General features: G+C 45.7%; 1 protein-coding gene across 3 annotated transcripts in view; it reads right to left on the reverse strand.

The window, feature by feature from the left end:
• LOC124044309 (trichohyalin) overlaps positions 1-15159 on the reverse strand; it is an 80694-nt gene that overhangs the window by 56581 nt on the left and 8954 nt on the right. For 2 of the 3 annotated variants that reach the window (XM_046363963.1, XM_046363962.1), the window contains exons 1-4: positions 10249-10387; positions 2587-2768; positions 2230-2385; positions 1895-1966 (exon numbers count right to left, since the gene is read on the reverse strand). In XM_046363963.1, the coding sequence (XP_046219919.1) occupies positions 1895-1966; positions 2230-2385; positions 2587-2686 (328 nt within the window). In that variant the 5' untranslated portion in view covers positions 2687-2768; positions 10249-10387. Of the gene's footprint in view, positions 1-1894; positions 1967-2229; positions 2386-2586; positions 2769-10248; positions 10456-10825; positions 11085-11163; positions 11289-11386; positions 11584-13694; positions 13745-14267; positions 14423-15159 lie in introns of those variants that run through there. The other variant, XR_006840470.1, reaches the window with a different exon arrangement.

Below are 15159 nucleotides of genomic sequence, written 5' to 3' on the forward strand. Positions count from 1 at the left end.
CGCTCAATAGGAAGTCAACAGGTATCACAAGGTGTGTATCCAGTGGAGGCTGGTGAGGGGAGGACGGCTCATAATAATGGCTGGAACGAGTCAATGGAATGGTATCAACCACATCAAAGACGTGGTCTCCATGTGGTTGATATAATTCCACTCCATTCCCGCCATTATAATGAGCCGTACTCCCCTCACCAGCCTCCACTGGATGGATCCCAAACCACCCCCTCACCCCTACCAACTTGCTCGCAGGACCCTCCGTTGACCGGTGCTGCTGATGAAACTCAGAGGGTGACTTCCAGAGAGTGGTTAGGGGTTCATTAACCATATCATGTTTGGGACACACCCGTGACTAGAATATGATGCAATTAATTCATGTTACACTTTTAAATAATAAAATGAGAAATTAAAATGAACAAATCCACCCTGTCGTTTTGAAAGATACATACAGTGGCTTGCGAAAGTATTCACCCCCCTTTTCACATTTTTCCTATTTTGTAGCCTTACAACCCGGAATTAAAATGTATTTTTTGTGGGTTTGTATCATTTGATATACACTGAAAACTTGAGCGTGCATAATTATTAACCCCCCCCCAAAGTCAATACATTGTAGAACCACCTTTCAGAGCAATTACAGCTGCAAGTCTCTTGGGGTATGTCTCTATAAGCTTGGCTGGCGCATCTAGCCACTAGGATTTTTGCCCATTCTTCAAGGCAAAACTGCTCCAGCTCCTTCAAGTTGGATGGGTCCTGCTGGGTCCTGCTGGTGTACGGCAATCTTTAAGTCATACCACAGATTCTCAATTGGATTGAGGTCTGGACTTTGACAAGGTCATTCCAAGACATTTAAATGTTTCCCCTTAAACCAGTTGAGTGTTGCTTTAGCAGTATGCTTAGGGTCATTGTCCTGCTGGAGGGTGAAACGCCGTCCCAGTCTCAAATCTCTGGAAGACTGAAACAGGTTTTCCTCTATAATTTCCCTGTATTTAGCTCAATCCGACATTCCTTCAATTCTGACCAGTTTCCCAGTCCCTGTCGGTGAAAAACATCCCCACGGCATGATGCTGCCACCACCATGCTTCACTGTGGGGATGCTGTTCTCGGGGTGATGAGAGGTGTTGGGTTTGCGCCAGACATAGCGTTTTCCTTGATAGTCAAAAAAGCTAAATTTTAGTTTAATCTGACCAGAGTACCTTCTTTCATATGTTTTGGGAGTATCCCAAATGCCTTTTGGCGAACACCAAACATGTTTGCTTAATTTTTTCTTTAAGCTATTTTTTTCTTGCCACTCTTCTGTAAAGCCCAGCTCTGTGGAGTGTACAGTTTAGTGGTGCTATGGACAGATACTACCATCTCCACTGTGGAGCTTTGCAGCTCCTTCAGGAATATTGTTTTCAGGGTTAGGGGTTAGGGTTAGGTACTGGCATGTGGCTGTAGGCTCTGTTTGTACCAGTAGGACCCAGGGTTAGGGGTAGGGGTTAGGATTAGGGGTTAGGGTTAGGTACTGGTCTGTGGCTTTAAACTATGTTTGTATCAGTAGGACACAGGGTTAGGGTTAGGGTTAGGTTTAGGGTTAGGGTTAGGGGTTAGGATTAGGGATTAGGGTTAGGGGTTAGGTACTGACCTGTGGCTATAGGCTCTGTTTGTATCAGTAGGACCCAGGGTTAGGGTTAGGGTTAGGGTTAGGGGTTGGGGTTAGGTACTGGCCTGTGGCTCTAGGCTCTGTTTGCATCAGTAGGACCCAGGGTTAGGGTTAGGGTTAGGGGTTAGGGTTAGGTACTGGCCTGTAGCTCTAGGCTCTGTTTGCATCAGTAGGACCCAGGGTTTGGTACTGGCCTGTGGCTATAGACTCTGTTTGTATCAGTAGGACCCAGGGTAGCTCCCCCTCTGAGGTACTGACCTGTGGCTATAGACTGTGTTTGCATCAGTAGGACCCAGGGTAGCTCCCCCTCTGAGGTTAGGACCTGAAGAGCTGGTGACACAGTGTAGAGGGCAAAGTGAAGGTGTTGTACGTATGAGTGAGCTTACCTTGGCATTCAATCTGTTTAATTTGGAAGCAAACAAATATAATGATTTATTATGGAAATGTCTAAACATTAGCTGAGTCTAATTGGAATGTAAACCCCCCCCCCCCCCCCCCCACTGCTGTATGTTTCCAATCACCACCAACCTCCTTGTCATTGGCCCGATGACCTCGGTGTCCCTGAAATAGTTAATAACCCCCACATTACATACCATGGTCTCGTGTGACCTGGTCCAGAGCAGAGGTAAGGGCGGGCTGGTCCTCAGTGGCAGACATATTATTAGGGTCCCACGGGGACATCTGTATGACCTCACCATCAGGACCCAAGATCAAGGTGCCCTGGGATCTGCCTGTCTGCTGCTGCCACTCTGAGAACACACAGAGGCTGCATCTGAAATGGCACCCTATTTACTATATCAGTAATTTGGACCAGAATATGGTGCCAATGGGCCCTGGTCAAAAGCAGTGCACTATATAGGGAATAGTGTGCCTAACTGAGCATCTAGAAGGGCCTTATCAACATACCAGACATCTACTGAACACAGAGTCCTATGATGTGGGCCGCTTACCTCTGAGCTCCAGGGGTAGGCTGCCTCTGACCATGGCCCTCCCAGGATCGGAGGGGTCCCAGGGGGCATGGACATCAGATCTGTCTTTGTAGATGGCCATGGAGCTCTGTTTGCCTGGGCCTCTGAGCCGACCAGCCAGGGGACCAGCCAGCCAGGGGGACCAGCCAGGGGGACAGCAGCCTCTGGAGGAGGAATAGTAAGTATCAGAATAGTGAAAGAAAGATGAATACCTGGTATGGTGCCACAGAGCAGAGTCCTGTACTATGTATCTGGTGCCACAGAGCAGAGTCCTGTACTATGTATCTGGTGCCACAGAGCAGAGTCCTGTACTATGTATCTGGTGCCACAGAGCAGAGTCCTGTACTATGTATCTGGTGCCACAGAGTCCTGTACTATGTATCTGGTACCACAGAGTCCTGTACTATGTATCTGGTACCACAGAGTTCTGTTCTATGTATCTGGTACCACAGACTCCTGTGCTATGTATCTGGTACCACAGAGTCCTGTGCTATGTATCTGGTACCACAGAGTCCTGTGCTATGTATCTGGTACCACAGAGTCCTGTACTTTGTATCTGGTACCACAGAGTCCTGTACTATGTATCTGGTACCACAGAGTCCTGTACTATGTATCTGGTACCACAGAGTTCTGTTCTATGTATCTGGTACCACAGAGTCCTGTGCTATGTATCTGGTACCACAGAGTTCTGTTCTATGTATCTGGTACCACAGAGTTCTGTTCTATGTATCTGGTACCACAGAGTCCTGTACTATGTATCTGGTACCACAGAGTCCTGTACTATGTATCTGGTACCACAGAGTCCTGTACTTTGTATCTGGTACCACAGAGTCCTGTACTATGTATCTGGTACCACAGAGTCCTGTACTATGTATCTGGTACCACAGAGTCCTGTGCTATGTATCTGGTACCACAGAGTTCTGTTCTATGTATCTGGTACCACAGAGTTCTGTTCTATGTATCTGGTACCACAGAGTCCTGTGCTATGTATCTGGTACCACAGAGTCCTGTACTATGTATCTGGTACCACAGAGCCCTAAACTACGTAGCTGGTACCACAGAACAGAAACCCTATACTACGTAGCTGGTACCACAGAACAGAGCCCTAAACTACGTAGCTGGTACCACAGAACAGAGCCCTAAACTACGTAGCTGGTACCACAGAACAGAGCCCTAAACTACGTAGCTGGTACCACAGAACAGAGCCCTATACTACGTAGCTGGTACCACAGAACAGAGCCCTATACTACGTAGCTGGTACCACAGAACAGAGCCCTAAACTACGTAGCTGGTACCACAGAACAGAGCCCTATACTATGTAGCTGGTACCACAGAGCCCTAAACTACGTAGCTGGTACCACAGAACAGAGCCCTAAACTACATAGCTGGTACCACAGAACAGAGCCCTAAACTACGTAGCTGGTACCACAGAACAGAGCCCGACTCTCTTTATCATTTTCTCTCTTTACCATTTCATCACTTCACCACAAACAACTTTGTTACTTTTCCATTTAAAGCTTCTTAGTGATAGGGGGCAGTATTCGGAAGTTTGGATGAATGAGGTGCCCAAAGTTAACTGCCTGTTACTCAGGCCCAGAAGCTAGGATATGCATATAATAACGATTAAAAATTGACTGCTACTTATGTAGAATATTACTAGGTCTTTAAGAGTTTATTCGGAAGACAACAGCTCTATAAACACTCTTTCGTGGTGCCCCGACTTTCTAGTTAATTATTTACCTGATTAGCTTAATCAGGTAATATTAATTACAGAGAAATTATTTTATAGAATAGCATGTCATATCACTTAATCCGGCATAGCCAAAGACACAACATCACATTACAAGACAGTACCGTATCGAAGAGCCCTTACTACTGCTCGATCATCCTATTTTTCCAACTTAATTGAGGAAAGTAAGAACAATCCGAAATTCCTTTTTGATACTGTCTCAAAGCTAACTAAAAAGCAGCATTCCCCATGAGAGGATGGCTTTCACTTCAGCAGTAATAAATTCATGAACTTCTTTGCGGAAAAGATCATGATTATTAGAAAGCAAATTACGGACTCCTCTATAAGACTGTGTATTCCTCCAAACCTCAGTTGTCCTGAGTCTGCACAACTCTGCCAGGACCTAGGATCAAGAGAGACACTCAAGTGTTTTAGTACTGTATCTCTTGACACAATGATGAAAATAATCATGGCCTCTAAACCTTCAAGCTGCATACTGGACCCTATTCCAACTAAACTACTGAAAGAGCTGCTTCCTGTGCTTGGCCCTCCTATGTTGATCATAAAAACGGCTCTCTATCCACCGGATGTGTACCAAACTCACTAAAAGTGACAGTAATAAAGCTTCTTTTGAAAAAGCCAAACCATGACCCAGAAAAAATCAAAAACTATCAGCCTATATCGAATCTTCCATTCCTATCAATTTTTTTTTAGAAAAGGCTGTTGCGCAGCAACTCACTGCCTTCCTGAATACAAACAATGTATACGAAATGCTTCAGTCTGGTTTTAGACCCCATCATAGCACTGAGACTGCACTTGTGAAGGAGGTAAATTACCTTTTAACCTGTTGAAGCTATGGGGGCGCTATGTCATTATTGGATAAAAAAAACATGCCCGTTTTAAGCGCAATATTTTATCACAAAAAGATGCTCGACTATGCATATAATTGACAGCTTTGGAAAGAAAACACTCTGACGTTTCCAAAACTGCAAAGGTATTATCTGTGAGTGCTCCAGAACTGATGCTACAGGCGAAACCAAGATGAAACTTCAAACAGGAAATGAGCAGGATTTTTGAGGCTCTGTTTTCCAATGTGTCCTTATATGGCTGTGAATGAGCTAGGAATGAGCCTTCCCTTTCTATCGTTTCCCAAAGGAGTCTGCAGCGTTGTGACGTATTTGTAGGCATATCATTGGAAGATTGGCCATAAGAGACTACATTTACCAGGTGTCCGCCCGGTGTCCTTTGTTGAAATTGCTGCGTAACCTACAAGCTGCACGCATTCATCCATGTGATTCTGGGGAGAGAGGAGACTTCCAGGAACGATATATCATGAAGAGATATGTGAAAAACACCTTGAGGATTGATTCTAAACAACGTTTACCATGTTTCAGTCGATATTATGGAGTTAATTTGGAAAAAAGTTCTGCGTTTTGATGACTGATTTTTTATTTTTTTTGGTAGCGATTTCTCCTGCACAAATAATGTTTCAGGAAAAACTGAACATTTGCTATCTAACTGAGAGTCTCCTCATTGAAAACATCCGAAGTTCCTCAAAGGAAAATGATTTTATTTGAATGCTTTTCTGGTTTTTGTGGAAATGTTGCCTGCTGAATGCTAATGCTAAATGCTACGCTAGCTATCAATAGCTATCAATACTGTTATACAAATGCTTGTTTTGCTATGGTTGAGAAGCATATTTTTGAAAATCTGAGATGACAGTGTTGTTAACAAAAGGCTAAGCTTGAGAGCTAGCATATTGATTTAATTTAATTTGCGATTTTCATGAATAGTTAACGTTGTGTTATGCTAATGAGCTTGCAGATAGATTTACACAATCCTGGATACAGGTTTTTTTTCGTAGCTAAACGTGACGCACAAAATGGAGCGATTTCTCCTAAACAAATAATCTTTCAGGAAAAACTGAACATTTGCTGTCTAACTGAGAGTCTCCTCATTGAAAACATCGGAAGTTCTTCAAAGGAAAATTATTTTATTTGAATGCTTTTCTGTTTTTTGTGAAAATGTTGCCTGCTGAATGCTAACGCTAAATGCTATGCTAACTATCAATGCTGTTACACAAATGCTTGTTTTGCTATGGTTGAGAAGCATATTTTTGAAAATCTGAGATGACAGTGTTGTTAACAAAACGCTAAGCTTGAGAGCTAGCATATTGATTTAATTTCATTTGCGATTTTCATGAATAGTTAACGTTGCGTTATGGTAATGGACTTGAGGCTGTAGTCACGATCCCGGATCCGGGATGGCTCAACGCAAGAAGTTAATGGCATCAGACCGAGGCTGTGCATCTGTCCTCGTGCTCCTAGACCTTAGTGCTGCTTTTGATACCATCGATCACCACATTCTTTTGGAGAGATTGGAAACCCAAATTGGTCTACACGGACAAGTTCTGGCCTGGTTTAGATCCTATCTGTCGGAAACATATCAGTTTGTCTCTGTGAATGGTTTGTCCTCTGACAAATCAACTGTACATTTCGGTGTTCCTCAAGGTCCCGCTTTAGGACCACTATTGTTTTCACTATATATTTTACCTCTTGGGGATGTCATTCGAAAACATAATGTTAACTTTCACTGCTATGCGGATGACACACAGCTGTACATTTCAATGAAACATGGTGAAGCCCCAAAATTGCCCTCAATAGAAGCATGTGTTTCAGTCATAAAGTGGATGGCTGAAAACTTTCTACTTTTAAACTCGGACAAAACAGAGATGCTTTTTCTAGTTCCCAAAAAACAAAGAGATCTTCTGTTGAATCTGACAATTAATCTTCATGGTTGTACAGTCGTCACAAATAAAACTGTGAAGGACCTCGGCGTTACTCTGGACCCTGATCTCTTTTTTGAAGAACATATCAAGACTGTTTCAAGGACAGCTTTTTTCCATCTACATAACATTACAAAAATCAGAAACTTTCTGTCCAAAAATGATGTAGAAAAATGAATCCATGCTTTTGTTACTTCTAGGTGGCAGGGTAGCCTAGTGGTTAGAGCGTTGGACTAGTAAGTTGCGAGTTCAAACCCCCGAGCTGACAAGGTACAAATCTGTCGTTCTGCCCCTGAACAGGCAGTTAACCCACTGTTCCCAGGCCGTCATTGAAAATAAGAATTAACTGACTTGCCTGTTTTAAAAAAAAGATAAAAGAAAATAGGTTAGACTACTGCAATGCTCTACTTTCCGGCCTCCCGGATAAAGCACTAAATAAACTTCAGTTAGTGCTAAATACGGCTGCTAGAATCCTGACTAGAACCAAAAAATTGGATCATATTACTCCAGTGCTAGCCTCCCTACACTGGCTTCCTGTCAAGGCAAGGGCTGATTTCAAGGTTTTACTGCTAACCTACAAAGCATTACATGGGCTTGCTCCTACCTATCTCTCTGATTTCGTCCTGCCGTACATACCTACACGTACGCTACAGTCACAAGACGCAGGCCTCCTAATTGTCCCTAGAATTTCTAAGCAAACAGCTGGAAGCAGGGCTTTCTCCTAGAGCTCCAATGGTCTGCCTACCCATGTGAGAGACGCAAACTCGGTCTTTAAGTCTTTACTGAAGACTCATCTCTTCAGTGAGTCATATGATTGAGTGTAGTCTGGCCCAGGTGTGTGAAGGTGAACGGAAAGGCTCCGGAGCAACGAACCGCCCTTGCTGTCTCTGCCTGGCCGGTTCCCGTCTTTCCACTGGGATTCTCTGCCTCTAACCCTTACTAGGGCTCTTTCATACTGTCCTTAGGAGGGGTGCGTCACTTGAGTGGGTTGAGCCACTGATGTGATCTTCCTGTCTGGGTTGGCGCCCCCCCTTGGGTTGTGCCGTGGCGGAGATCTTTGTGGGCTATACTCGGCCTTGTCTTAGGATGGTAAGTTGGTGGTTGAAGTTTTCCCTCTAGTGGTGTGGGGGCTGTGCTTTGGCAAAGTGGGTTGGGTTATATCCTTCCTGTTTGGCCCTGTCCGGGGGTGTCTTTGGATGGGGCCACAGTGTCTCCTGACCCCTCCTGTCTCAGCCTCCAGTATTTATGCTGCAGTAGTTTATGTGTCGGGGCGCTAGGGTCAGTTTGTTATATCTGGAGTATTTCTCCTGTCCTATCCGGTGTCCTGTGTGAATTTAAGTGTGCTCTCTCTAATTCTCTCTTTCTCTCTTTCTTTCTCTCTCTTGGAGGACCTGAGCCCTAGGACCATGCCTCAGGACGACCTGGCATGATGACTCCTTGCTGTCCCCAGTCCACCTGGCCGTGCTGCTGCTCCGGTTTCAACTGTTCTGCCTGTGATTATTATTATTTGACCATGCTGGTCATTTATGAACATTTGAACATCTTGGCCATGTTCTGTTATAATCTCCACCCAGCACAGCCAGAAGAGGACTGGCCACCCCTCATAGCCTGGTTCCTCTCTAGGTTTCTTCCTAGGTTTTGGCCTTTCTAGGGAGTTTTTCCTAACCACCGTGCTTCTACACCTGCATTGCTTGCTGTTTGGGGTTTTAGGCTGGGTTTCTGTACAGCACTTTGAGATATCAGCTGATCTAAGAAGGGCTATATAAATCAATTTGATTTGATTTGATCGTTGCCCACTGCATTACCTTTTACACGGAAGGGAACTGACTTTCCCTAGCCTGGATTCCAGTCTGTGTCTTTGTAACTTACTTTCCCTAGCCTGGATTCCAGTCTGTGTCTTTGTAACTTACTTTCCCTAGCCTGGATTCCAGGCTGTGTCTTTGTAACTTACTTTCCCTAGCCTGGATTCCAGTCTGTGTCTTTGTAACTTACTTTCCCTAGCCTGGATTCCAGTGTGTGTCTTTGTAACTTACTTCCCTAGCCTGGATGCCAGTCTGTTTCTGGTTGACTAACATTCCCTAGCCTGGATGCCAGTCTGTTTCTGGTTGACTAAAATTCCCTAGCCTGGATGCCAGTCTGTTTCTGCTCTCTTACCTATTTCCCAAGAGCACAATCAGATCTGGGACCAGGCTATAGGAGGAGACAATCGATCTGGGACCAGGCTATAGGAGGAGACAACAGATCTGGGACCAGGCTATAGGAGGAGACTACAGATCTGGGACCAGGCTATAGGAGGAGACTACAGATCTGGGACCAGGCTATAGGAGGAGACTACAGATCTGGGACCAGGCTATAGGAGGAGACTACAGATCTGGGACCAGGCTATAGGAGGAGACTACAGATCTGGGACCAGGCTATAGGAGGAGACAACAGGTCTGGGACCAGGCTATAGGAGGAGACTACAGATCTGGGACCAGGCTATAGGAGGAGACAACAGGTCTGGGACCAGGCTATAAGAGGAGACTACAGATCTGGGACCAGGCTATAGGAGGAGACTACAGATCTGGGACCAGGCTATAGGAGGAGACTACAAATCTGGAACCAGGCTATAGGAGGAGACTACAGATCTGTGACCAGGCTATAGGAGGAGACAACCGATTTGGGACCAGGCTATAGGAGGAGACTACAGGTCTGGGACCAGGCTATAGGAGGAGACTACAGATCTGGGACCAGGCTATAGGAGGAGACCACAGATCTGGGACCAGGCTATAGGAGGAGACTACAGGTCTGCGACCAGGCTATAGGAGGAGACTACAGATCTGGGACCAGGCTATAGGAGGAGACTACAGATCTGGGACCAGTATAATCCCCTCAGCCCAGTGAATACCTTCCCCAGGCTGTAGTAGAGAGAGCCCGTTCTGCTCAGGCCAGGTGTGCTTAGAGCCTTTCATCTTAGTGATCAGAATACCTTCCCCAGGCTGTAGTAGGGAGAGACCGTTCTGCTCAGGCCAGGTGTGCTTAGAGCCTTTCATCTTAGTGATCAGAATACCTTCCCCAGGCTGTAGTAGGGAGAGACCGTTCTGCTCAGGCCAGGTGTGCTTAGAGCCTTTCATCTTAGTGATCAGAATACCTTCCCCAGGCTGTAGTAGGGAGAGACCGTTCTGCTCAGGCCAGGTCTGCTTAGAGCCTTTCTCAGGGAGACCCCTTCCTCCTCCTCCTACTCCTCCTCCTCCTCGTCCTTCTCCTTCCCCTCTTCTAGTGCTCTCTCTTTTGTGTCCCTTCTCTCCACAGTGAGGCTCCCCTCTCTCCTCCTCTGATGGCTTGTAGTGGACACCAGCTGAGAGACACAGAAGAGACCGACAAGACAACAGGATGAATATCGTTAGTGGAAAACAAAATGTGTGTTTTAATGACTTACCTGGTTAAATAATAAGAATGTCCTAGTAGGTCTTAGTCAGCATGTCAAATATTAAAATACACAGAGAAAACAAAGGGATCATGGGGGGGGGGGGGTAGCCTAGTGGTTAGAGCGTTGGACTTGTAGCCCGAAAGGTTGCAAGATCAAATCCCCGAGCTGACAAGGTAAAAACAAAAAAAAGTGTTGCTCTGCCTCTGAAAAAGGCAGTGTAACTGACTGTTACTGGGCCTTCATTGAAAATAAGAATTTGTTCTAGTTAAATAAAGGTCAAACATTTGTATTTAAATACCACACGGAGCCTGAACCCCCTCCTCTTCTGTATGTCCAAGAGGTAGTAGCACTGACAGCAACAGCCTCCTGGGCCCTGGCTTCTCCAGGTGGGCCCTCTCTGGATGGGCTTGGGGCTCTAGGATGGTGTGGGCTGGATGGACAGGATAGGTCTGGGTCAACCTCTCTGGCTGGGTCTGGGCTGGATCCTCAGAGCTGACATACGCCTCATGTATGAGTGGCAGGAACTTCCCCCCCAGCCCACCTGGACTCCTTGGTTTCTATCATATGACGATTTATAGTTATTATGTTGGAATTCTATGAAGCTCAAAGCTAGTGTCATTAGATTGCCTTACTTACCCTCCTACTACTGTCCTGGTCCAGACTGACCACTGAGCCAGAGAAAAGGGGAGGGAGATGCAATCTGGAGAAGCTGGGGTCCGAGGATGTGTTGTCCTTTTTTGTGTCTGTGCTGCCTTGTTTCACTGACCGAAGAAACAAAAACGTTTGACTCTGTGAAACACGTCAACACTCACAATCCTTCTTCATTCTTCACAACTGAACTGAAGGAAGGTCAACTCACGTGTCCGTCCCTGCTGGGCCCCACCCAGGTAACCACCATAGTAGTTGACATGTGATAGCTGGCTGCTTCTCCAGGAGGAATCTACTGAGGCCGTCTTCAGAGGGCAGGGTCTCTCTCCTCCCTGTAGAGGCCAGGGCCTCTCTGTTCCCTGTAGAGGCCAGGGGCTCTCTTCTCCAACCTCCTCACAGTCTTTCACACTAAATCATTATAATTTATTCAACTTCTATAGTGCTTTTCATAACATAAAGAAATCTCAAAGCAATATGCCATGCAAACATGCAAAATATCATGAGTAGCCAAGCTATAGCTAACTACGCTGAACAAAAATTGTAAAGTGTTGGTCCCATGTTTCATGAGCTGAAATAAAAGACACCAGAAATGTTCCATACACACAAAAAGCTTATTTCTCTCAAACTTTGTGCACAAATTTGTTTACATCCCTGTAAGTGAGCATTTCTCCATGGCCAAGATAATCAATCCATCTAACAGGTGTGGCATATCAAGAAGCTGATTAAACAGCATGACCATTACACAGGTGCACCTTGTGCTGGGGACAATAAAAGACCATGTCCAACAGACAGAGAATTGAATGTTCATTTCACGGGGCTCCACTACAGCCCCGTCCATGTTGGGCTCCTTTGTCTTGCTCACATTGAGAGAGATATATTAGGTTGTTGTCCTGGCACCACACTGCCAGGTTTCTGACCTCCTCCCTATAGGCTGTCTCATTGTTGAGGGAGAGGTTGTTACCACACTGCCAGGTCTCTGACCTCCTCCCTATAGGCTGTCTCATTGTTGAGGGAGAGGTTGTTACCACACTGCCAGGTCTCTGACATGAGTGCTATAGCCCTTCTTAGATCAGCTGATATCTCAAAGTGCTGTACAGAAACCCAGCCTAAAACCCCAAACAGCAAGCAATGCAGGTGTAGAAGCACGGTGGCTAGGAAAAACTCTCTAGAAAGGCCAAAACCTAGGAAGAAACCTAGAGAGGAACCAGGGTGTGAAGGGTGGAGATTATAACAGAACATGGCCAAGATGTTCAAATGTTTATAAATGACCAGCAGGGTCGAATAATAATAATCACAGTAGTTGTCGAGGGTGCAACAGGTCAGCACCTCAGGAGTAAATGTCAGTTGGGTTTCCATAGCCGATCATTGACAACTCAATGGTGGGGATTAACTGAGCTGAGCTTGGGTCATTGATAAGTCAGTCTCAACGCAGCCTTATAATACTGTGAAAGGACCCAGGAACCCAAGTGATTTGGGTGGATCCCATCCTCCTTGTAAAATGAGCTTTGCTTCCAGAAGGTATCAGAATTGTCAGTAAATGTTCCACCCACAGAGCTGAAATAGTCTGGTAGCCAGTTATGGAAGTCTGCTGAACCGTTCAATGCCACGATGTAGGGAGGGCAGAGGACAGATATTATGGGGCGTTTGATGGTGTCAATCAGTTCTTTAAAATCCATCTTCAGCTGTTCTGAGCTGCCCTTCATTATGTATTTGAGATCCCACATGAACTATGATAGACTCAATTTCCTGATATTGGTTTAAAATGTTTGGAAGCATCTTATTGATGTCCTGTACTCGTGCTCCTGGATAGCACAACGTTTTTGCTCCAGGGACTGAGACATTTCTCACCATTGAACTGAACAATACAATGGCCGGAGAAGGGAATTGATAAATCCGGGCATTTCTACCCCTCACACAATTCGGTGAACCACGGGAAGCAGGAAAGCATGCAACATTAGAGTCTAATGCATTTATTTCAATAGACTGATTTCTTTCTATAAACTATAAACTCAGTAAAATCTTTGAAATTGTTGCATGTTGCGTTTTGTTCAATGTAAGTCAACCAATAGAGGCCAAGTGTTTGAGTGCATGCATCAATCAAAGGTCTAGAGTACGTGTCGAACTCATTCCACGGAAGGCATTGTGTCTGCAGGCTTTCACTCCTCCCTTGTCCTTGATTGATGAAATAAGGTCACTAAATAGTAAGGAACTCACCTGGTTGTCTAGCGCTTAATTGAAAGGAAAAAAACAAAAACCCGCAGACCCTCCATGGAAGGAGTTTGACAGACCTGCTCTAGAGGGTCAGAGAGATAATGTACCTGTCGTCAGACCCTCCATGGAAGGAGTTTGACAAACCTGCTCTAGAGGGTCAGAGAGATAATGTACCTGTCGTCAGACCCTCCATGGAAGGAGTTTGACAGACCTGCTCTAGAGGGTCAGAGAGATAATGTACCTGTCGTCAGACCCTCCATGGAAGGAGTTTGACAGACCTGCTCTAGAGGGTCAGAGAGATAATGTACCTGTCGTCAGGGTATGTAAACACAGGCCTCCCAACCTCCTGATGTGCAGCCTGGAATATACAAAAAAAGATCATCAGTTATATTGAAATTGTTGAGTCTAGTCCAGGGGGTGTAATAGTACATCAAGCTGCCTCACACTACAGAAAGAGGAGATAGACCCCTGTCCTATGGGCCGTTCTGGTCCACACTACAGAAAGAGGAGATAGACCCCTGTCCTATGGGCCGTTCTGGTCCACACTACAGAAACAGGAGATAGACTCCTGTCCTATGGGTCGTTCTGACTGTCTAACACAACAGAAAGAGGAGATAGAGCCCTGTCTTATGGGTCGTTCTGACTGTCTAACACTACAGAAAGAGGAGATAGACCCCTGTCCTATGGGCCGTTCTGGTCCACACTACAGAAAGAGGAGATAGACCCCTGTCTTATGGGTCGTTCTGACTGTCTAACACTACAGAAAGAGGAGATAGACTCCTGTCCTATGGGCCGTTCTGGCTCGGGCATGGCTTACTTATAGTGAAACCAAAAGCGTATGACAAAATGGTATTTTGAAAAGTATTAGTTTCTGTTATCACCTGTCCGTGAAGTGGATCTCCAGGGAGTTGTCTTGTACTCTCTACCCGCCAAAGAGGCTCTGTCTCTGGGATGGGACTCCTCTGAACCCTGGGTGTCTCAACCATGACCTCAAACTTCACTCCCCTCAGTAGCCTAGCCTCCTGCTCCTCCGAACCTTTTAGAAAACAACAATAATAACAAGAACAACAAACAAACAACTAGATCATTTAAATGTTGACCTGTTGTTCTTGATTGATGACATTACACAACATAATGAATGAATGCTACCACTGATAGATACCAATTGAAATAGAAGAGCCTTGCTCCACACCACTCTGACATGCTGTGTACACAAACTGTGTCTCCTGTGGTTTAAACAACAACGGCTCAAAAGAAGGTCATGAGCATGGCGCATGGCCAAGGGTTGTGGGTTCAATTCCCGGAGGCACCCATATGGGGGTTGTGGGTTTGATTCCCGGAGTCACCCATATGGGGGTTGTGGGTTCGATTCCCGGAGTCACCCATATGGGGGTTGTGGAGTCACCCATATGGGGGTTGTGGAGTCACCCATATGGGGGTTGTGGAGTCACCCATATGGGGGTTGTGGAATCACCCATATGGGGGTTGTGGAATCACCCATATGGGGGTTGTGGAGTCACCCATATGGGGGTTGTGGAGTGACCCATATGGGGGTTGTGGAGTGACCCATATGGGGGTTGTGGAATCACCCATATGGGGGTTGTGGAGTCACCCATAGGAGGGTTGTGGAATCACCCATATGGGGGGTTGTGGAATCACCCATAGGAGGGTTGTGGAATCACCCATATGGGGGGTTGTGGAGTCACCCATATGGGGGTTGTGGAATCACCCATATGGGGGGTTGTGGAATCACCCATAGGAGGGTTGTGGAAT

The sequence above is a fragment of the Oncorhynchus gorbuscha genome, linkage group LG09, assembly GCF_021184085.1.
Source record: "Oncorhynchus gorbuscha isolate QuinsamMale2020 ecotype Even-year linkage group LG09, OgorEven_v1.0, whole genome shotgun sequence".
Taxonomy (NCBI): Eukaryota; Metazoa; Chordata; class Actinopteri; order Salmoniformes; family Salmonidae; genus Oncorhynchus; species Oncorhynchus gorbuscha.